Source organism: Apus apus, chromosome 6 (assembly GCF_020740795.1).
Source record: "Apus apus isolate bApuApu2 chromosome 6, bApuApu2.pri.cur, whole genome shotgun sequence".
In the NCBI taxonomy this organism is placed as follows: Eukaryota; Metazoa; Chordata; class Aves; order Apodiformes; family Apodidae; genus Apus; species Apus apus.
This window is the reverse complement of record NC_067287.1, coordinates 13,254,423-13,277,845: the sequence shown is the minus strand read 5'-3', so window position 1 is coordinate 13,277,845 and position 23,423 is coordinate 13,254,423. Positions and strand designations below refer to the sequence as shown.

At 34.7% G+C, this 23,423-nt stretch overlaps 1 protein-coding gene across 2 annotated transcripts in view; it reads left to right on the top strand.

The window, feature by feature from the left end:
- Positions 1–19,370, top strand: part of PTPN4 (protein tyrosine phosphatase non-receptor type 4) — a 104,863-nt gene extending 85,493 nt beyond the window's left edge. Inside the window, exons 16-27 of one of the 2 annotated variants that reach the window (XM_051624231.1) lie at positions 868–1,027; positions 3,875–3,958; positions 4,044–4,100; positions 5,415–5,571; positions 7,062–7,228; positions 8,673–8,763; positions 8,860–8,921; positions 9,688–9,834; positions 11,810–11,938; positions 13,330–13,478; positions 15,221–15,356; positions 17,883–19,370. In XM_051624231.1, the coding sequence (XP_051480191.1) occupies positions 868–1,027; positions 3,875–3,958; positions 4,044–4,100; positions 5,415–5,571; positions 7,062–7,228; positions 8,673–8,763; positions 8,860–8,921; positions 9,688–9,834; positions 11,810–11,938; positions 13,330–13,478; positions 15,221–15,356; positions 17,883–17,969 (1,426 nt within the window). In that variant the 3' untranslated portion in view covers positions 17,970–19,370. Of the gene's footprint in view, positions 1–867; positions 1,028–3,874; positions 3,959–4,043; positions 4,101–5,414; positions 5,572–7,061; positions 7,229–8,672; positions 8,764–8,859; positions 8,922–9,687; positions 9,835–11,113; positions 11,233–11,809; positions 11,939–13,329; positions 13,479–15,220; positions 15,357–17,882 lie in introns of those variants that run through there. The other variant, XR_007889963.1, reaches the window with a different exon arrangement.
- Positions 19,371–23,423: the final 4,053 nt, after the last annotated feature.

The window sequence follows — 23,423 nt, the reverse complement described above, 5'->3', positions numbered from 1 at the left end:
ATTCAGTTAAGCTTTTATTCCAAAAGGACTAGTAAAGGAAATTATCCATATGATACATAAACAGAACATTTTTATTAATCTTCAGTAGAGTTCCAGCAGATCTAAAAGATAAATAGAACTTTCTGCTATTTCATCTTCAGTAATGGTTTTATAACTCAGTTGAAAAATGCATGTGATGAATGCCATTTTTACAAATGTTTCAAAGCTGCACATGTTTCAAAGGAAAATATATTCAAGAGGGGGGAAAAAGTAATCTTGAAATGTATACATATACTTTTAAATGCAAAAATTAAAATTTAACACTGACTTCCAGTGGGCTTTTCAAATAAAGGCAGGAGGACACTTGCATTTTCTTCAACTTGCACTCCTCCTATTTTTAGATCAAAAGCCAAAAACTAGACTGGGAGCACTTTCTTATGCTGCTTGTGTCTGGTTTTAAGTTTTAAATTGCAGACATTAAAGATGCAAACTAATTGATTTTCTTACTGAGGAAAACACATTAAATGACATCTATTTTAATTTATTTTTTTAGCAAGAGTGCAGAGTATAAATACTGTGAACTTTATAATATTTCAATATCAAGTAGGTTGAGTGTTAAAAGCATTTAAGAAGAAAAAAAGTCATGCCTAAAAGATGAACTTACTGATTCTGTGTACAGATAGATGGTTGCCAAGAAAAAGCAGTCACATGTCCAAACATACACTTTCAAAATATTCCACCACAGTAGAATTTTGAGATTCTAAAAATACATACAGATATTCAGCTTTCAAATTATTTTGTTTCTTCTAGCTTTTGCAGTTTATTTGGAGCCTTGAACTGTCAGTATCTCATGATCATTCCACTTTGTACTTCTGTTTTGATATTTAGATCTCAAGAGACTCCTATAGATGGGCAGCCTCCTGCATTACCACCCAAACAATTTAAAAAGAACAGTTGGAACCAAATTAATAATTCACACTCACAGCAAGAACTGGATAACCATATTAATGAAACATTTGATATTCCTTCATCACCTGAAAAATCCACAGTAAGTTTTTGGATCCAATTTAACCATTCTGCTTTTTCTTGGAGTGGTAGCCCTGCTTTTCATGAACTTGGTTCTGATGCATTTCAGGGAGTTGTGTTCTGTGTCCTTTGTCAGTTGTCATCAAATAACTGCACTGGGATGGATTTGCAAACATTTTGAACGTGAGCTTTTCAGCACATGCAGAACTTCCTTACCTCTCCTTTGAGGAGTCATTTAACATCTTTAAAGAAGACACTGCAAACACTCCAGTCCCACTGGTGTTTCGTCTAGCTTTTGTAAAGTGCTTTGGAAGTGCTTACCAGCAGTGTTGTCAGGTTTCTTAAGTCTGTGGTTGCATTTCTTATCAGAATTTCCAAGAAAGAGACTTTACCCATAAGCCTGTAATGAGGAATGTAAAAATCTGAGCAAAAGTTCTGTTTTCATGCTTAAGCACATGCTAGATGAGTAAGCCAGTCCATTGATTATTGTTTAGCTGAAGTGAGATCTCAATGACCATTTTTTTGTGGTTTTGTTTTTTTTGTTTTGGTTGTGGTGTTTTTTTTGTCCTTCCAGAAATTTACAGATTGTTCTTGGTTTTATACTGATGTGGGGCAAGAAATGTTTTTCAGGATGGGAAAACTGTCTGACATCCAGATGTAGCAAATACTGTATAAACAGTTTTGCCTACCTGAGACATTCAAAATGATGACTCGGCTCCCAAAATGGTTGTATAAGAAATGCCTCAGGTTTATTTTTATTGGCTTTCTGAACTCTAAGCCTAGAGAGTTCTCTCAGGACTTACTACAAAGTTAAGATTCCCATAAGCCCCTTATTTAATTTCATAGCTGTTTTTTTCATAAAACAACAAAAATGAAAATTGTAAATTTATGAGCATTTTGGAAGTGTTGTAAAAAATTTTGCTTTAAATAATGAAACGAGTTTTTTAACAGCTTTGTTTTCTGTCAGTGCTTACCTGAGTCATACTAAAGTATGGGTCTGTTTTGAAAGATAACACTACTCATCAAGTTTTTCTGCTCTGTATTCAGTTATCTTTACCAAATTGACAAAAATAACTTTCCGTTGTTTTTTTAAGTCTTTTTAGTTCTGCAAAACCAACACAGCTGCGTGAGAATGAGATTCTTTTTTCTCTGTGCATTGTCAGTGTGGTTGTTTGCTTGTGGTCTGATGGGCCGCATTTATGCAGCCTCATGTAAGGCAGTACACTGTTGTAATTGGAGATCTCATTTAGTCTGCTGAGGGCTTTTTATTTTAGGTATTGTAGGAGAAGGAACACAGCAAGACTCAAAATTTTTTGTGAAATTGGAGATTTAGGATTTGGAATGTGTGGGTTTTTTTGTTTGGTTTTTTTTTTCAAAGTTGCTTTTCTGACCAGAATGCACTTAGGTTCTTGTACCACCAAAGTCTTTTCTGTCGCTCCATCTCAAATATTTTAAGGAAAACTACTCACTGTTTTGATGTCATTTACCTATTTTGTTCCCTTTGTTTGTCGTATGTATGGAGATTGTATTTAGAAGGGTAGTTGAACAGGTTCTGGAAATAACTTTTAATTTCATCTGCAATCCATAAGTATCCAATCTGAGAATGTCCAGAAGTATTTGACAGCAGGTGTGGCCAAGAGTCCCTTCAGTCAAACAGGTTAATAATGAGATAGGGTGCTTTCTTCAGGTTATGAACTGCTGCTCAGAATGGCCTGTTAGAACAGGAAATTATTATTCCACTTTTGTCTGGGGAATGCAATGGCACAGAAGTTGCCAAACACTGCAGGTGAAGACTTGGTGGTTCACTCTGCTCAGGAACATGAGTCTGGTCTCCAGTGCCAGTGAACATAGACTAGAACAATTTGCATATGATCAGACTTCCTAAGCACTCTTCATTAACCTATCTTACAGTGTTGCTTTCCTCTCCTTCCCCAAATTGTTCATCTTTTTTGCTATTGTCAGTGTTTTGGTTGAGATTTGTTTTGTTTTAACCAAGAGCTTAAAGTACCTTGCGTTCTGGTAACTTTTTATGAGCCAAGTTGAGCAGACTTTCACCTATTGAATCTGTGGGTTTTGAACTTTTTTACATATAGAAATGTTTTTTTCCTTTCTGAATGAGTCTTACGCTTTGACTGTACTTCCTTGAAACACATTTATTTAATAATACTTCACATATTCACTGTAGAAACCACAAATAACAGTTAACAATCAGTCTGTGAAATAAATACTGATAGGAGCAAATTAAAAATAACTTAAATGGCATAAAGTTGATTTTTCGAGATCAAAAAAAGTATCTGTTATTCCTCAGTTTATTGGTAGTCTCTTTAACAATGTTATAATCAAAATTAAACCAGGAAAAAGGCAGCTAAAATTGTCAGAGCTTGATCAGTGTGAAACATGTCATACCTCATACGCCACCACATTGGAAGTGGTGTAGGGGATATGGGACCAATTTGTCCTTGCTGCTGTTGTATTGTTTTTAATAAAAACAAAAATACACCTTCAATTGCCTTGTTTTTCATCATATTACATACTTTCTGCAAGCTTTTCACTATGATCTTAATTAAAACAAATTTAAGGAGTTTCTATTTGGTAAAGACAGCTTGAAGCCATTAGTGTTTTCTGTTTCATACTTTGATCTTGCTCTGACAAAAAACACTTTTAGCTTTGTTATGGCCAAGACTGTATGTGTTTCTTTTCCTTTCTTTGCAAAACTCAAGATAATACAATTGAACTATTACTTGATGTTTTCTGAAGTGTCCAGGTGTAATTACTTGATGAGGAAACCACAAAATTATTGCATACAAGAACCTCAAAGTTGACCTATGAACAAAATATATATTGATATAATGTAATTTTTGTTTACTAGCCCAATGGTGGAGTTCCCCATGACAATCTTGTTATGATCAGAATGAAACCGGATGAAAATGGAAGGTTTGGCTTCAATGTAAAGGTAACAGCCCATCTATTCCTTTCATGTCTGTTAAGACTGTTTTCTGACATATGTGATTTATTATTGTTTTAATTTGCTTTTCAAGGGTGGATACGATCAGAAGATGCCAGTAATAGTGTCCAGGGTAGCTCCAGGAACACCTGTAAGTTAGCAAAAAAAACTTGGTAGCAATGTCTGTGTATCTTGAGTTATGTGTTCAGAGCTGTAAATTATTTCATAGCTGCCTATGAAAATGAGTTTGTGCTAAACATTAACCTAATTAAGCAAATCATGTGCAGTAGGAATTTGGTGGGGCTTACATATATTTCTAAAGTTCTTCAATCCACAAAAATATCTTTTTCTTACTGAAACAAAATTCCTGAAAATTACAGGGAAAAACAGATGTTCAGTATGCACTGTTTCTTCATCTATATCATCCTAAAAATACACTTCATTAGCTTTTTTAAAATGTAGGCTTTCATATAATTTCAGATAAATTTGTCTTTTAATATGTTAAAAATAACTAAAATAGTGAATTGCTCTTACTTTAGTGGCAGATGTAGCTGAATAACGCCAAGATTTAGATTAAAATCAGACATCATGAATCATGTCTGATTGATGTAACTGGTGTTTAGTGACTATGAGTAGTGTCTTCAGACTAGGCACAGTATTTTGTCAACTGGTTGCCAGAAATACTGCCTGGGTATTTAGCTGGCCAAAGTCAGCTCTGTTTATACCTTTTAGAGTAGAGTGAACTGCTTATTTGCTAACATTTAAGAAGTACAACTTTCTTTTTTCTCACTATTTGAAACTATTAGTGTTTTCCAAGAGCATTGTTCTTGTCCCTGTTAATTATTATCTCTGAAATATTTAATAACATAATTTTGCTTTAATACTTTAAACATCCATTCTCTAAGGCAAAGATATTTGGTAATGGCATGTGCTCTTTCTTTTCTGCAATGATGTTTAGACTGTGATTATAATAATGATTTTTATTACCTGATTTGTCTCTCTGGAATTACTGAGATTTGTGCGTTGTCTTCGATCCTTGTCTTACTTTTGTCATTACAGTTGTGATATTTCACACCTGAAGCATTTAAGCCTGTGAAATTGATTTGGACAAGGCTTTGTCATATTACTCCCTTCCCTTTAAAGATAACAACGTCCTACTTTTTAATTGCTTGTACAAAACATGATTCAAAAAGAGGAGCTTTCCTTCAGAGTGAAGTAACAGCTGCTGAAAGATATGTTACAATGACAGTCACCTCCTAGTTGCAAATTGATTTGTTCATGTGAATGGCACTGTCTTATCTATTGTGTAACACTTTATCATTTGAATACAGTGCAGCAACCATAGCAACTAAGCTATTGGGATTGAAGTCCCCAAGTATAGTTGCTTCAAGTTGCTATTTTAAGGTGAGAATTGGAAACAGCTTGTTTTATGAATTTTTTTCTTTTTTTTTTTTTCACCTTACAGGCTGATCTGTGTGTCCCTCGTTTGAATGAAGGGGACCAGGTTGTGTTGATTAACGGCAGGGATATAGCAGAACATACCCATGATCAAGTTGTTATGTTTATTAAAGCTAGCTGTGAGAGACACTCAGGGGAACTTGTGCTCCTAGTTCGACCCAATGGTGAGTGATTTGTCCATAATAATAAAATAAATTTTTAAAAAATCTGCACCTTCTTTCTTTTTCTAACCTCCCTTTTGAGTCCTGAGATGAAATGCTTAGCATCTTTCTGAGAAAGAACTCCCATCCTTGAGAAGGAATTGCAACAGCACGAAGTATTCTATAAAATTAGATCAGTCCCATAGTCTAAGGAGCTGTGCATAACTAAGTGTTTTAAATCAATATGAAAATCAGAGATGAAATTTTTTCTAACAAAGAACTAACTTAAATTTTGTTCTCACTCTCATTGGTAAAAATGTCCAGAAAGTTACATGGGTATTGAATGCAGTTTCTGATGTTGCTGTTATTCCCTTAAAGAAAATAAAAAGCAAACACAAACAAAAACCTCTCACCAAAGAACCAGTGTTTGGATGACTTTGGAGGTTGATACATGCAAAATCCTTCCAAATGTTTTTAAAAGTATCCAGAATAACTGGTAACATTTCTACTTCAATAGAAAAATTGCTAAAATACAGTCCAAATAACAGCTTGTGCAATATATTGATGAAATACACTGTTGGAGCATTGCCAGCAGATGTTCACTGGATTTAATTCTCCTGCACATCCCCGTTATAATACAGTTGCACAGGAAAAAGCAAAATGAAAAATAATTAGTTGGAATAACTGAAATTACTTCAGGAGAGTGTCAGCCACCTCATTAATTTTTTTTTTCCTTTATTTACTGATTTGCGCTCCCCACTTTCTTGTGCTCTCTTTCTGTGTGTAAGTTCGCTTGCAGCTTCTGTGTGCTTACTTTCTTCTTCAGATCAAACTCTGAGTTTTGTTTACAAATTTACTAAGGTACTTTGTCCTTGTGTGTTGATTTTTTTCTGTATTCTGGATGAAAACATTTGTGTTGCAGAAGTGAGGAGCTGCCAGTTCCTTCCTTCGTGGTGATGGGGTATAATTTAAAAACAGGCTTTTTAATAGCCTCTGTTATGTATACTAGAAGCTGTATATTATTTTTCAGTTTACTTATAGGCAGGCACAGACGCAACATGGATAGCATTGAAGTGGCATATATTAATGCCATTTTCACAGGTATTTTGTACATCTTGCCCTAATTACTGAAGCCTAAAATCTGTTCAAAGTGAATTAGAAGTACAAGTATAAATGTAACTATAATGACTTCAGACGCATGATGTGAGAATCTGAGATTAGGGAGTTGCTGAGTCCAAGCAGGGTATAACATGAGTTTCAATGAAAATGTTAGCAGTCATTTATGTGCTTTCACTTAAAACGACTAGTAAAAAAAATAGTTTTGTCATGAAATATAATGATTAGTGAAGTCTCTTTGCGGATGGAGACACTAAAGTCAGTAGATTAATAAATGTGGACTTTTCTACAGGAGAAGCACCTGTCCTTTTTTGCTGTTTTAAATCAATGACTTAGAGTTACCTTTACTTGCTGAACAGCATGTTCAGTCAGAGCATTCATACCCTTATTTGTTACAGCTGTCTATGATGTTGTGGAAGAGAAGGTGGAGAGCGAGCCTGACTTCCAGTACATCCCTGAGAAATCTCCACTTGATGGTGTCCATCAAGATGATAATGCTCTGAGGGAATCCATGATTCAGCTAGCAGAGGGGCTTATCACTGGAACTGTTTTGGCTCAGTTTGATGTGAGTACCGTGTCACCTGTTGCTTTGTGCAAGTTCCAAGTCTTTTGGGATAATAACTATTTTAAGCAGAGCAGATTCCAGTCAAATTTCCATAGCATCAGCATCTTCTAGCAAAACAATTGACTTATGCTCTCAAAAGAAAAATAACAAAACCAGTCCAATCCTGTATTGAAACACTACATGTGTAAACTTATGCTATAGAATATTCTTAATAGTACTTTCAATGTCATCTGTTATAAAGGGTTACTGATTAATTACAACATTTTGTGGTTATTGGGAACCTATACTAATAAATAATACTTTCATAGAGATGAAGTCTGAAAAATGAATACCAAAATAAGTGTTCTGTACTCAAGTCTCCATTCCATATCTAAGTTACTGTAGAAACTGACAAACAGCTCAGCTGTTGACATTTTATGGGCAATCTCAGTGAGGGAAGGTAAAATTATCAAATGGAAAATACAGACCTAATCTGAAGGATTAATGTAACAATGTCTCTTATAAGTAGTTGATTTTTTAATGATGTACTTAAAAAGAACAGTGCACTTCCTGTGAGGACCTAGGATGTTGATAGCTATAGTATTTTTTTAGCACTGACTTGTGCCTTCATGATATTCCATCTTTACTGCTCATATGAGATCAAGTGACTGAAAGCAGGAAGCAGGAAGTTTGTAAATCACAGCAGTGTGAATTCTGTGAATTCCTCACCAAATAGAGACCTAGCATAGTACGTATTACGACATGTATTTATAAAATAATTACCATTATTTAAGACCTTTGGTAAAGTTTACTTTCCTATATGGGAAAAAAAGATTTTTCTCAAAAGTTATTTACAATTCCTCCTGAACCATATATTTTCAGTCTCCCAAACATGTTCAATTTTTAAAATTTTATTAAGTGCTTTTTCTTGAACCTGGATCATTCCAGTGACACTGTTTGCAGCACAAAGGTGGTGGCAGTGCATGGCTGAGGCACGAGTGGAAACTAATCTCTTTGTGTAGGAAACGCACAACGTAGCCCAGGATTCATTCTTAAGTTACTGAAATACAAAAGAAGAAATGGGGGAAAGAAAAAGCAAAACAACTTCTTTGGAGGTGGATACCTGTACACAACACAAATTGCTTGCCCAGAATCATGGTGTGGAATGTCACTGTCAGTCAGTTCCCTTACCATTATGCAATACTGAATTTTCTCTGGATCAGTGTTCTTCTGGAAGCTTGAAATTTAAGGTTCAGTTTCACTTTAAACAAATTGTGATGCCTTCTTTGATGATGATCAGTGATCCCATGCAATAATTCGTAGTCCTGTCTTCTGGAAGTGTTTTCATGTGTGTTGAAGCTGCTGTTGCTCAGTAGTTCATATTCTCAAAAGTACCTCTAAGTGAATAATGTATTAATGAGTTATTTGGACCTACTGTGGTCTGACCATCGGTTTTGTCTTTTAGCAATTGTATAGGAAAAAGCCTGGAATGACAATGTCTTGTGCCAGATTACCTCAAAACATTTCCAAAAATAGATACAGAGACATTTCGCCTTGTAAGTATGTGTGTTTGTATATGTGTTCTGAAAGTATTTTACTGAGGTTAGTGTTTAAGTGTATAAATAACATCTTTCTAAATATGTTTTTTTCAGATGATGCTACACGGGTCATTTTAAAAAGTAATGAAGATTACATCAATGCAAATTATATAAATGTGAGTAGTAGTTTTCAAAAGAGCTTCTGACATAAAGTAATTTTGAAGTTTTTCAACAAAGAAGTTGATTTAAAAAAATAAATGCATAAATATAGTTTGGACTAGAATGACTGATAAACCAAATCAGATGGTTTGACGTTTACTCTAGATATATTTATTTCCTAGTGCTTTGTGGCAAGTGTTCTTGTAAATGAAATTAAGAAACAGAAAAGGCACTAAAAAAAACTAGCCCTCAACCGGAGAAATAAATATTCTTTTCTGATTGCTAACGTGGCAGTACCATTCAACATCAGCAAATTTTAATCTAGCAGCACTTTCTTATACATAATTTTTCTTGGTTTTGAGGTTGTCAGTAGCAAGAAAATTACAGGTACTTACCTTTCCTTCCTGGAGCAGAAAACAGAGATTAAATTAAAATTTAAGATCAGTATTTAGAAAGCTAGTGTCAGAAACCTGCAGAGCAGGAGATGTTTGTATCTGAATTGTTTGTGACCTGGTGTATAATTTATTTTTTTGGCTATTAATCTTGCTTGTGGAAACTACATAACTGTCAGTTAATATGTGAAGTGTACTTGGATCTTCGTAGTGATTTTCCACATGAAACACTTAAAAGAATTTTTATCTGTGCCAATCAGTATTTACTAACATAATAAATAGAATTAATATGGTTGATGCTTTTAAATGTATTAGTTACTAAACACTGAATGTCTGATGCCTGACTTTCATTTGCTGTAAGAATGAAAATAATTACTTTGTCTTTTCTCAGATGGAAATCCCTTCTTCCACAATAATAAACCAGTACATTGCTTGTCAAGGTCCATTACCCAACACATGTCCTGATTTTTGGCAGATGACTTGGGAACAGGGCTCGTCTATGGTTGTAATGTTAACAACTCAAGTTGAACGGGGAAGAGTAAGTAAAAGTTTTCCTTAAATACTACTTGCATAATCTTCTAAAAATCTTAGCTTTTAAAAGATTGGAGGCATATACTATTATGATGTGACTTTTTTTCATAGTGGCAATGCATTCCTAGTGCTGTTGGATTGATGACTCTTAATGTTTTAAACTTTCTGATACGTTTAACGTTAGCTAATGTGAAAGCTTTGCTCACTTCTGAAGTACACTGAAGTCTGCACATACGTCTTTAAATATCTTTAGACTTCAATTTGTTTTTGTAAAATAAAAAGCAACTAGAATGTACTTTCATAGGATTTTTTCTCTAAATTTCAAATGAAGGAACTCAAAGAATTTAATCCGTTTTCCTAAGTTGGTTCTTTCATATGTAGAGAGATTAATTCTTTAAGGCAGCCTAACACAGCTTTGTTGTGTTAAGATACCCTGCCTTGCTGTCTTGAGCATCTTTGAACTTGAAATCTAAAATTTTGCATAAAATGTTCTTCTGTGGCTATAAACATGTTTTTAATCTTATTAATGAATCGTTGTCCATTAAGTCATTTCCATACAAAAATGTGTAAAAGCAGAGTGCTAGTAATAAAGTAATTAGTGTTATGAATTACCACAAATAATCGTGTTTGGTGCTGTAAAAGGTTTCAGGTTTATTTTGTGGTTTGTTTGGGTTTTTTGAGGGTTTCATTTAAGCTACAGTTTCTCCTTTAAAGTTTTGTTTGTTATGCAACTTTGTGCTGTGGAGACAGACAAAACAAATCTGGACCATCCACACAGTATATTTCCAGAGTTATTTGGTTTATAGTCTGGAGCATTCACAGTAGCACTGGCTGGTTGAGTATATGGAATAATAGTTTAGTGAAATTTCTCAACATTCAGGATTTTTTTCAAGGTTGGATTTACAGTAGGTTGTAGGGTGTTCTGATCAACTCAGATTTTAGTTCAGCTGTCTGTATATGTTCTAACTTTTTAATAACAATATATTTGCTGGAAGGTCAGGCCTCTAAATATAATGAAAATAATTGAAGGGAAGATGCAGCTTTTTTAAACCATTCTTTAGTGACTCAATGTTAGCATGATGCTGCCTGCTCCCAAATAAACATGATTACAGGGAATTTCAGTACAAGTGCCCTTTTCATTTGAGTTTACTTGACAGATCTGGTAAAAACAGACGTGCAATAGCAGTTCTCTGAGGTTCCCCTGCCCTTCAATAATGATATTTGTGGAGTTCTTTGGAGAGCTGCTTAATAACGAAATAAAGGACTTATCTGTCTTATACCCATAGGCAGACTCCCTGCTCTAAAGCTGATCATGAGGCTACTGACATCACTATCCCACTGCATGCCAGGATGTCTCAGTGGAGCAGGAAGTCTGCAAATCTGGCTGCTCTTAAAGAATTGCCAGGTGGGTTGGAAAAACAAAAGTACACTTGAGCTGAAATAACCTCTGTAATTAGGTGTTTAAGCAATATATCTGAAAAAATTCATCCATATTTGATTACTTGATCAAGAGTCTTTGAAGTCTGCCATCTGCATCCCCCTAATTTCTGCATTAGTTTAGTAACTTTTTTTGTTGCTCACTGCCTTTTTAAAAAAAATTGTTCTTTTCCCATATAAGTGTGCTTTGAGAAGATTAGGTTAGGATTTAGGGGGTCAGAAATGTTTAAAAAGCAGCATCTTTGTCATTCAAGTTTAAGATGGAGTATTTATAGATACACTTTTTAAAAAAAATGTAATTAAGGTCAAAGGCATCCATCTACATTTAAACTAACCTGAAGAGCTGGTACATGTGTCCTTTTGAAAAGGATGTGCAATACCTTATTTTATAAAAAATAGGTAACACAGTCTGGTAAGTAAATTATTAGTGATTATTAAATTATCAAAGTAGTCTTCAGTGGACAAAGGTATAAGAAATTAGAGAGAAGGAAAATAACACTCCATGAATTTAAACACAGACATCCTTAAAAATTTGTTGACTTCAGGTTAAATGCCATCAGTACTGGCCAGAGCCATCAGGAAGCTCATCATATGGGAATTTCCAGATTACCTGCCATTCAGAAGAAGGAAATCCTGCTTATGTCTTTCGAGAAATGACATTGACTAATCTGGAGGTAAAGCCATAATATGTATTTTTCAGTATTAATCTTTGGAATCCTCACAGACCAGCTAAAACTTACTTAAATAGACTTTCTTTTCGACTTGATGGCATATCCACATAAATAGAACTGTTTTTTTTCTAGAGACCTTTAAAAAGCTAGTCATATTGCCATGTACTTACCCATTATACATTATGCTCTTAGAAAGATAACAAACCTTTCACTGGCAAAATATCAGGGATTCAGTTTCTGTAATCATATTAATTGGTTTAAAATGACATAAAAGATACATTATTTGTCTTCAAAGTTTTCAGTGGTGTCTTTCATGCCCCAGCCAAAGAAAAAGAGTAATTAAAAAAGTTGAGAAACTTGTTATTCACTTAATGCTTTCAAAACATGAGACGCTAGAGGTATTTCATTGCAACTGGAAATCTGTCTTTGTAAGGGCTAACAGTTCTTGGTAATTCCATCTCGGAGAGCACGTGCGAATAGGTGGAAGATAAATCCTGTTGAGAGAAAGATTCATTTGGAATCATATAAACAAGGATTTTCTTGAACATGCATTGCATTATTTTCAGGGCATTTGTAGTTTTCAGAGCCTCCCCAGCTAGCATTTCCATCTCAGAAATGTTTGGAATTGAGTATCTGGAATTCATTTCACATACTCATTTCTCATTGCTTGGGTTGCCAGGTGAGATGCCAGTTTTATAGAGCTGCCTTTTAGTTAAAATTCCTTCCTTTTGTCCTGTTGAGACAATTGCTCATTTGTTATCAGCAACAGAACAATGATTCCATGCCAGAAGGTTATTCCAAGTGTAGTAACTCCTGTTCTTTAAGATAGTGCTTTTCCACTGAGGTTTGTACCCTCCACTAACCAGAGGCAAATTATGTTTGTGATACTGGAGCAAGGGGCAGGAGGGAGTGAAAAACAAATTAAGAGGTGCAGATAAATCCAAAACAATGCTGCTGTTCGCATGGTCTACAGGAAAGCTTTTATGTCTGAAAGTCCTGCCTCTCCTGTCCCTATCCCAGTTCTTTTGTTTAATCTAGTAAGATACAGCCTCTTTCTGTTTACATTTGTTTTGCTAGAAATTCCATCGCTGGTTTGTAAATCCCATGTTCAGATAGATCATTGGTATCGTTGAACTACTTTGCTGTAACAGGGAGTGTAACTTTTTCTAACTGCTTGAAGATGTTACCATTGTGGATTGTCTTTTTTGTTTTTAAGACAGTTATGTAATTATAAAATCCAGGATGATTAACACTAATTAAGTCCTGCTAGTTGTTGAAACCACTTTTATTATGAGTGCAGATTGCTGTAGATGGTACCTCTGATTTTTAAAATGTTTTCATTTTTTTTAATGGGACCTGAATTACCCTTGAATAAATTTTGTGTTCCTAATTAGAAAGAGGAAAGCCGCCAACTAACCCAAATCCAGTACATAGCATGGCCTGATCATGGGGTTCCTGATGATTCCAGCGATTTCCTAGATTTCGTGTGTCTTGTGCGAAAGAAGAGGGCTGGCAGAGAAGAACCTGTTGTTGTTCATTGCAGGTATCCTTTTTTTTTTTTTTTCAACTTTATTAAATCATCAAACTGAACTTGCTTATCATCAAGTAGCTTTTCTGTGCTTTGTTGTTGAAATAAACATTTAATTGTATCTGCTTGGGGGAGGACAGGAGAATTCAACATTTAAATTAACTAGTTATTTAACATTGTAATCACATGGCAGTAAGCAACAACTCCAGTACCTACATTCATTGATCTGTGCAGGGGTTTTGGTGGTGGGGTATTCTTTTTTTGGTGGTGTTTTGTTGTTTTTTTTTGGTGGTGGTGGGTTTTTTTGTTGTTTACAATTTAAATGCTTGTTTTAACAGTCTATATAATAATTCAGGGAAATGACAAAAGATACTTAGAAACCTTTACCTCGTCATAACTATTCTACAAAACTCCAGAATAGCTGCATAAATAAAACCATAGCAGAAAACGCAGGTGGTATATGCAGTGATCAAAGAAAAGATACCATCTCTCAAGTCTGCAGTCTTAGGCTACATGATATTTTGATAAATCTGTTAAAAGGACAGATTTTTCTCAACAGCTTACTCTTGTGAATTGAAGTAACTCTTGTTACTCTTAATTATATGTATACATAAAATATGTTTTTTGTGAGATTTTTTCCGTGTGATAAATATCAAGTAGGCTAGGTTCTCTTAGGTTCTCTGACAGATACTCTTCCTGTTTGTTTTTGATAAAGCATTCTGCATATAAATTATATACATATAAAATGCTACTGAATAAGTTTAGATAACCAGCACAGTTACATCTTGACATAAAATTCTCATTAAATCACTGAAATATATAATAGTTTTAATGCCACTTTCTGGGCAAGTATTTAAAGCAGTAGTTTGGCCAGGCTTAATTTGAAGTTGTGCTTAAAAATCGGAACAATTAAGTTTCAAAATTTGGAATGTTTATATTAACTAATTTAGAAGCAAGCACTTTCATTTATTGGCTGCAATAGTAGTTGTGTGAGTTGAGATGATTGTGCCATCTGAAAATAACGGATTTGGTCCTGTATTCAAATATGGAGAAACATTGGTTTCCTACTTCAAAAGTGCAACGTAATTTTCATGAATATGAAAAATTTGAATTTTAAATGTATTATGAAGGTCAAGGTTAAATATTCAGTCTTTGAGGATTGCTACTTAGGGAAAAGTGTATGTATATGCAGTTGAATCTTTAGATTTGCTTTGTTTTTAAACTAAAGATTATTCATGTAAACACTTGACAATTTTGCCATTCCAGGGTGTATATTCTATGGTTCTTCCTTGTCTTGAAAGGGGTTGCTATTACGTATTCCTTTTCAGTTTGCACAAGTTTGATCTCTCTTGTACTTATTAAGAAAATTATAATTATTGTGAAATTAATATGCCAATAATGGTCATTCCTGTAATGGTCCAATTGACACGGAGTGCACAGTGTATGCTGGGTATCTCTGTGTTGTGTTAACATCTAGGTACTAGTGTGGTTTGTAAAATGATCTGAACAAATAGCTGTTGGTAAATTGTGCTCAGGTGGATGGCTGGGTTATGACAATCCTTCAAAGGACTGACAATCCTGCACTGTTGAGGCAGGATGGAGGCTTCCAGTGACACAGACACAATTTGTCTAACCCCTGCCCTAATAGTATGGGAATCATAGCAATCAGTCATGAGAATCCTGAGGAAGAGGGGTCTTTAACTATATTCCAGACAATGGGTTTCATTTCTGTTTTGTGATTTTTGTTTTTTTTTCAGTGCTGGGATTGGACGGACAGGAGTTCTTATCACTATGGAGACAGCTATGTGTCTCATTGAGTGCAATCAGCCTGTTTATCCATTAGATATTGTAAGAACAATGAGAGATCAAAGAGCCATGATGATCCAAACACCTGTGAGTATCATACTTGCTGTTCTGTGTTGCAGAAGAATACTTTTGTAGTATCTAGTCATATCATTAGAGATACTTTTAATATACTTGTTGTTGATACTACTGCAAAGAGGTCAGTCACCTTTATCCAGTGTAGCTGTAGCTTTGGCTTCAGGCAGGAATAAATTGCTAAGGCTATTGGAAAGGAGCAATACTTAAAACTTGTTAAAAAAACAATCAAAAAACAAACCAACCCAAAACTTGAAAAAGGCATCAGCTGTTTCAGGGATACCTGGAAAATAATGTCAAAAAGGGCCAGTTTTCAATAGTGTACAAATGACTGTAGAGAAAGCCAGGAGCCTAATTCCAAGTGTTAAGAATAGAAATAGTATAATAGGTAAAGATGAAAAAATCCAAGACATGCAAGAAAAACATTCAGTGATGCAACTCAGAGATTTTGTTGCCTTAGTTATAATGAAAACAAGTCTCATCTCTGTTCTATAGTGACTCAAATAAAGGGAAATAATCAGAGAAACAGTTAAAAAATGTGTAGTTAAATATCATGTGAGATAGATCAAAGAAATTTTAAGTGTATTTAGTCTAAAAAAAGTAACTTGCTACCAGGATTCTTTCGGTGCTGTCCTCACATTTGATGTATCTTAAAATGCTAAACTTTTCCTGGGTCTACAATGTTTGGGGTTTACTTTAATGTATTATATTTCAGAATTGTAAAAGTTTTAAAACAGATTTAGAAACCTTTTGTCAGTCAGGTGTTGTGTACCTCTGAGAGCAACTTGTGTTTACATTTTTAGCAAATACCTAAAAGGGTTAAAAGATAGAGTTGTGTTGTCTTTCAGGAAAAAAAAGAAAACACAAACAAAATCCCAAAACAACAACAACAAAAACACACACATGAAAAAAAAACACCAAAAAAAACCAAAACAACAACAAAAACTTGGGACTCTTGGTTGTTCTGAGCTTTGCCTGGTTCTAGGATTTGATTTTTTTAAACCAGTAATCAGTTGTAGTGTTTAAAGAGAAGGTATTTTGAAGCAATCTTTTAATTTTTGCTGCTGTTCCTCTAATCAAATTTGAATAGACCTTTTGTATTCAGAGAGTATTCAGACTGACAAAAAGTATATATGGGTTTCCATTTCTAGGTCATTTGTCATTCAATGCTGCTGTCAAGTATTCATGTTTTACTAAGAAAAAAAGCTGTTGTTCCTAGTACAGGAAGGATGAGGAATATAGGGATACATGAAAAACAATAACAGAAGGTTCTTGCTATTTGTGATGACTCTACAGTATGAATAGTATATCTCTAGCATACACAGTGAGGAAGAGTTTCATTAGTAAAGGTAGGAAGTGCAGTGGTAAGAATTTTAACTTTTTTTTTTCATGGCATGTTCTAAATACCTTCTGGTCTTCTCATTTTTCTTAGAGAAACCAGAATATTCAAGCTTCAGTGACATGCTGGTGTTTTCTGTTTTAGAGAGGGAAGGGATAATAAAAGACTTGAAGTGGATTTTTTTTATTATTATTTTTTTTAAGATTTCGTATACTTTAGCTATTACAATTTTTCCTTTGGCACTTCGATTTTGCATATCCTGAAAGATTCACTCAGTGTCCACGAGATGGCCCCATCTATAGATGTTTGCTTGTGTGTACTGTATGAGAGTTGAGTTACCTTTAGGGGGTGCTGGAGGCAAAATAAGAATTATACACAAATATGTATAAATGTAACAATTTTAATATACATGCAACAATAAAGTACACAATTATTACAAAATTTAATCCTGTGCCCATTTAAGATCTGACATCACTAATTACTGCAGAGAGAGAGAGAGACTCCATGACACTGAAAAGTCAGGCATGCTGACTCTCTGACTAGCATGTACACTGTTATGCAGTGTTCAGGGTTGCATGTGATGCTTTACAAAACAGGTATTTTATTTCGTTTTATTTTCATTATGTTCTAATATAATTACTGCTAGGGTTTTAAAATATTCTTTTTTTAAAAGAAAATATTAGTGACCTCTGGGTATGCAGGTGCTAGACTTTAATATATTGCAGAGTTAGACATGGTATAATGTTAAGAAATGGGATTTCTGGCTTTTTAAAACATGAAACAATTTTAATTTTTATCGAATTCTGAGAGGGAGATGCTAATAAATGTGTCAGAATTAATGTAAGTACAAAAAAAGTGTTTTTAAACCAGTGCATGGAAACCTCAGATCAGTGAAATTTCAGCAATTAAATGAACAGCAAAAAATTACTAAATAGGTGATGTTGTAATAATAGTAGTGGTTTTGTGGGTATAACTTCCGGTATATATTTCAAAGGGCTGTTCATCCTGTTGTTCTTCTGAGAAAAGAGGTGTTACAATATGAAGTTCCTCACGTTTTGTGATTCCTAAACTAACTTTGAAGCACAGTTCTTGGCCTGTCAATAGAATGGGATGGAGAAAACTTAGATGCCTTTTTTTTTATTCCAAATTACATGGCTCAGTTACATTTATTTTCAATTTACTGGATCTACTTTCTTTTTCAGAGTCAATACAGATTTGTATGTGAAGCTATTTTGAAGGTGTATGAAGAAGGATTTATTAAACCTTTACAAACATCGCTGCATAAGTAAAGAGCAAGAAACCTGGGATATCAATTGAGGAATCCTGTCCTCTGTAATGAACTGGCAGCATTCTTTGTGCCATAATACTGCTTGCAGGAAATCAATGATCTTAAAGGTCTTTTCCAACCTAAGTGATTCTATGATTCTTTGAAATGATAGTGAAGTACAGCAAAGAATTGACAAAGGACTTTGAAAACTTCAGCACTGTTGCACTTTACGTTGAAACAAAATCAGTCTCTGAAACTCTTCTAACCTTCATCTGTTTGAAGACTTTATTTTCGTGCTTTGCTCCGAACAAACCATGAACTGAAAGAACTAACTGTGTTCAGGGTAATCTACGATATTTCATTGTAGTGCCATATACTGCGCTTCTGGTTGAATTGCTACAAACAAGGCTTGGAATTATTTCACTCTGTTTTACACCCATGTCTCTTAAAATGAAAAACAAATGGGAAAAAAAAAAATTACACTAAGCCATGGTCTTTTTCCAGTGCTAGGTTTATTTACTATGTACAGACTTTCACTGTTTTGTTTTTTACAACATTAGCAATATTGCCAATACTAGATAGATACACACTGCCTACTGATGCAGCACACTCTGTCCTACACCCTTACTTGAGACCAGCTGGTTGGTAGAGAAAAGCTGGTGTCTGTGTTAACCCAGCAGTAGCTGCATAATGCCCACTTACCAGCATCTTGTACAAAATAACAAAAATTGAAAAAAAAGAAAAAAAAAAAAAGAAAAAAAGGCATTTCTTTGACACAGCTTGTGTGTCATACACTGGTGTGTTCTGATTCATGTGACTTAAGATGATGTGATGGGAACTAGTGCATGCATTATGTCTTAACCCCTTAAGTGCCTTGAGACTTGCAGTGTACATCCAGTGAAAGGCACTTAGGATTCTCTGGGGGTGGTATTATCCTGTCATATTTATCGTAATGGGTTCAGATTTTAACAATGGCCCTTGGTGCTTGGAATGTGTTACCACAAGGGGCCATGGAACTACCATTCCCTCTTTTCTTCTACAAGTACCTGTGTGCTACTTTGAGTAGCAAAAGCACCTCTACCAACCTAAGGAACGAGCATTGTATGCTGCTGTGTTGTAATTCTGTGAAAAATCTGACACATTCCATCATTCCAACTAGTAACTTACTAGCAGATTACAATGAAATGCTGGTAGGTCATAAGAAGCTGAACTTTGTTTTATCCTTTTATTGGGAATAGCTGTCTTACTCAATTAGAACATAACTCTTTAATAGCACTGATAATTAAGTTGAACTTACAATCAGATGTGATTTAATTCCATTATTTGCTAACCAATTACTTTTTAAGTCCTCATAGTTGATTTCAAGCCATGTTCGTACAGGTTTGCGTTTTATTTTTTTAATTGTTGGGGGGGGGGGGGGGGGGGGGGGCGGAGAGGAGAACACTATGAAGTTGTCCCAGAACTCCAGAACTTTATTTTAATTCCATAAATACCCCAGTCACCCTCTGTTATGCTTGTGCAAAATTGTTCCAGTTGGTATGGGTTGCTTCTTATGTAAGTAGGTAGAAGATTTGTGAGAAACGTCTGTCTGATCCAGTATCTGAGCTCATTCAGAGGTACATAAATGTCCCAAGTTTTTTAATATTTTTTCAGTATAGCAGAAACAAGTCAGAAGCAGGTGTCCAGTGTAATATACTGAAGGAAAGAAATCAGTCACTTCTTTGACTGCCCTATGACAACGTAACTTTGTGCCCTCTATTTAAAAGTTTTAATTTATTGTATTGGTTCCCTGAAAATGTTTATCCAGTAAATTTGTTGTAAGCTATATAGAGCAGAGAATTAAAATGGAAAGTTCTACATGAAATAATTTTTAACTATTGAAGAATTATATTATATAATATACTATGTTCTATGGACATTTGAAAGAGATCAGCTATGAACTATTAAGCAAAAAGGGATTCAGGAGAAGTGAAGCCCTGGCTTTTGACTTAGGAATAAACATGAACCACAATGCCAAATGGAAGACAGAGTTTTAAATATTTTTAGAAAACAAAATAGTATTAGTTGGCCTGTGGCCCTGGTACTTATATCTCTAGATGTGATGCTTAAAAAAAGGCTATCCCTCAGTGAAGAAAATTAATCTTAGAAAAATTTCTGCATCTGTTAAAAGAAGTAATAAGGTAGCTTTCATCTCAGTTTTATTTTAAGCCATTTGCAACAAAAGAAAATTCTTCTTTAGGAAAGTATAAGCTTTAAATTCCGTGTGACAAGATTATTAGCTGAGATGCTGGCTAGTTGGAAGGTTATTTTAAACTCAGCACTTACTGTCTAAAAACTAAAATTATTTTATTGAAATGAATTTTCTTCATAGTCAAGCTGTAAATGAAAATAACATGTTCCCTTTTTTTCTGAGGAAAATCAAACTGAATTTATAGCAACATTATATAGTGTTGTCACATATTTAAATGTTCTTATGTAAAGTTGCCAAAGCAGTTTGAATTCAAAAGACCCATCTATACCACAATTCAGTGTGGGATATTTATTGGTTGTCTGCCATTGCTGTTTTGATTGCAAAAAGAGGCAAGAATAATAGGTCTCTTCAAAATCTTCCTCTGCGTTGACTTAGCTGATTTATAGTGTATTAAGTTGGTGCATCCAGACCGGGGGGAGGAAAAAAAAAAGGAACAGAGTAACTTATTTTTAGATAATTGGCCATCAGCAACTCAGTGGCTCTTTGGTTTCTCTGAAGCCAGGATAGGGGTAACCAAAAACTGATTGGAAGAGAGAAAAGCATTGAAGCTTTTCTGTACCAGAAATCATGCTGTCAAATGTTTCTACCTGTTGTGGTATAAATGGCCTTCAAAATATTTTTATATGGCCAAAAAGAGTAAAACTGCTAAATATTTAACTTTGGGTTATGAAGATCTGTATCATCCACAAGAGTTTTTTAAAGAAGTTTTTGTATGTTTCATGCTGTACAAAACATGAATGTATCTTTCAGACATAATGACCTATAGACCTATACGTGATTGGTGTTATGACTGTTCGATTTTATGAATAATTATTTTCATACCGTTTGATTAGGAGAAATGGAAAGAGTATGTTTGTAACACTTCCATGGTACAAATCCAGTTTAAGAAAAAAAAAAGTTTTCATTGTAAATAAGAGCAATATTATGACAATTTTGTGCCAATGTATAATGTTAAGACTTTTGTTTTCCTTTTAGGTTTGGATTGAAAACTACCACTACCATCTCTTACTTAAAGTGAATTTGAAGGGGTTTTTTAGTAGAAAGACATGGGGCTCTTAGTGTGGGCTTTGTGTGTCTTGGGGGCATTTTTTGCTTCTGTTAAATGTAAAATAAGATACAGGCATTGTTTAATAAACCACCCACAGATTGTCAGCCAGTCCACTCAGAAATACTTAAGATATACCATATAATTGAAAGCCTGTTTGGGTTTTTTTTTTTTCCCCTCACTACATTTAATGGTAGATTGTTTCTTCCACATTTCTCTGTTAAATCTTGGAAGCCTATCTCCTAAATAGATAAGCAAAACCACTTCTAGAATATCTGATAACAGTCTGGCACATGATCTATTAGAGAGAAGGTGAGAAAGCAGTTGGGAAATTAAGGAACATGAGTAGTTCTTAATGGAACCTGTGTAGCCGGCAGCTTTTCATGGAGACTGTGCAAAAAGCTCCATGGTATCCATGGAAAGGGCAAAATGCAGCAGACCTGCTGCAGTTGCATTGCCCAGGGAGGTGGGAAGTAGGGAAGGTCTGGCATGGAGATACTGTAGCTCCAGGCATGCTGTGGAGTTTAACTATGTGATATTTTTTGCTTCTGCAGTGTGTGTGCAGGTGTGTGAGCGATGTTTGGTGGCTCAGAGAATTAGCATGAAAAACTCAACAGATCCACCAATTTCCAAGCAAAACCAGGTTGTCCAATACATATGCCATAGTTTTCACTGTAGAGCCATTTCTCAGGCAATCTTCAAGACCCTCAGCCCTGCGGATAAAGGGAGGGATTGGGTTATGCTCCAAATTAAAATTTTGCGTATTTGGGTTTCCACAAGGTAGGAATGGTGCCCTCTAATGTCACTTGTAGTCATCTTGTAGCTTACATCTGAAGTCCCTGGTTGGGTGATGTATTTGCTATTTCAAGTACCCACCTTTTGTTTTGAGACTGGAAAAGCTCTTTTCTGATGCTACATTTAGTGCTAGGATCCAATATAAAAAATGGGTAAAAACAAATTCATTGATTAGATGTGGTTGTTGCATGAAATTGCAGGGATTATAATTAGCAGTGACCAGGAAGGTATTAAAAAGGGAAAGTGATTTGTTTGTTTGAGTATAACTGCTCAGACCAGCCTCTGTTATCCCAATGCAGTTATAAATTGAAACTGTTTTTTTTTTGTTGTTTGTTTGCTTGTTTGTTTGGTGGTTTGCAAAGGAGGGGCCAGTTTGTTGTCACTGGATTTTACTTCTGTCCTGGTTGTTACCATGAGTGTGCTTCTTTTCAGTTCATAGGGCTTCTCCAGCCACAAGTTTTTAACAAGTGTGTGGGCTGTAAGTTGTGGCTATTGACATTGGCATGTCTTGCTCGTTGAGAGCTTAGTGATGATAAAAAATTGAGATAAATAACTTTTTTTAAGTGCTGAAATTTTCAGTTAAAAAAATATGGTCTTTTTTATTTATTTGAATCAGTAGCCTCATATAAAAAAAATTGCCACTGGAATATCTATCATTCTGGTCTGTTATAGGTTCAACTATGGTTTCAGACTGGCTGACAGTTTGGTGGTGGTTTTATTTCACATTTAGCCAAGTTACATGTTTTAAAGGGTGATAATTTTTTTTCCCAATGTTTTGGTGTTTGAATAGTAGCACTTTATCTCATGCTTACTACTGACTGAACTATTGGACAAAATAAATTGGGTTTGGAGAGAGATGCTAAATGGGTTTCTCTACAGAGATGATTTGTTTACTCTGGTATGAATGCTTTCTTTTGCTCCAACCGCTGCTGGTTTAATGTGCATGTGTTTTGGAGGGACTTTCAGAAAATATATGCTAATAATTCTGCCATCTCAGTTTTCCTGTCTTAAAAAGAGTATAAAGCTTGCATTTCTTAAAAAAAAAAAAAAAAAGGAAAAAAATAGGTGCAAGTGGAAACTACAGGGTACTCAGAAATTTATCTCTGTGATCTCTCTCAGCTAGCTGCAAATTAGCTATGTTTACTGTAAATGTTTCTGCTAAGCATTATTTTTAACATTAGATCAATTACCTGGAAATCAGTATTTTTTTTTTTACTTAACTTATTTGAATTTTGATAACTAAAGATAATGCACAACAAAGTTTGAAGAAGTTGCCACCCTTATACTCCTAGGCCAGGGGCCTAAGACATGAGTGAAAGAGTTAAACAGTTTACATTAAGCTGTTGGTTTCTTTAACTCGAATATATCCATGAAGACTAGACTAG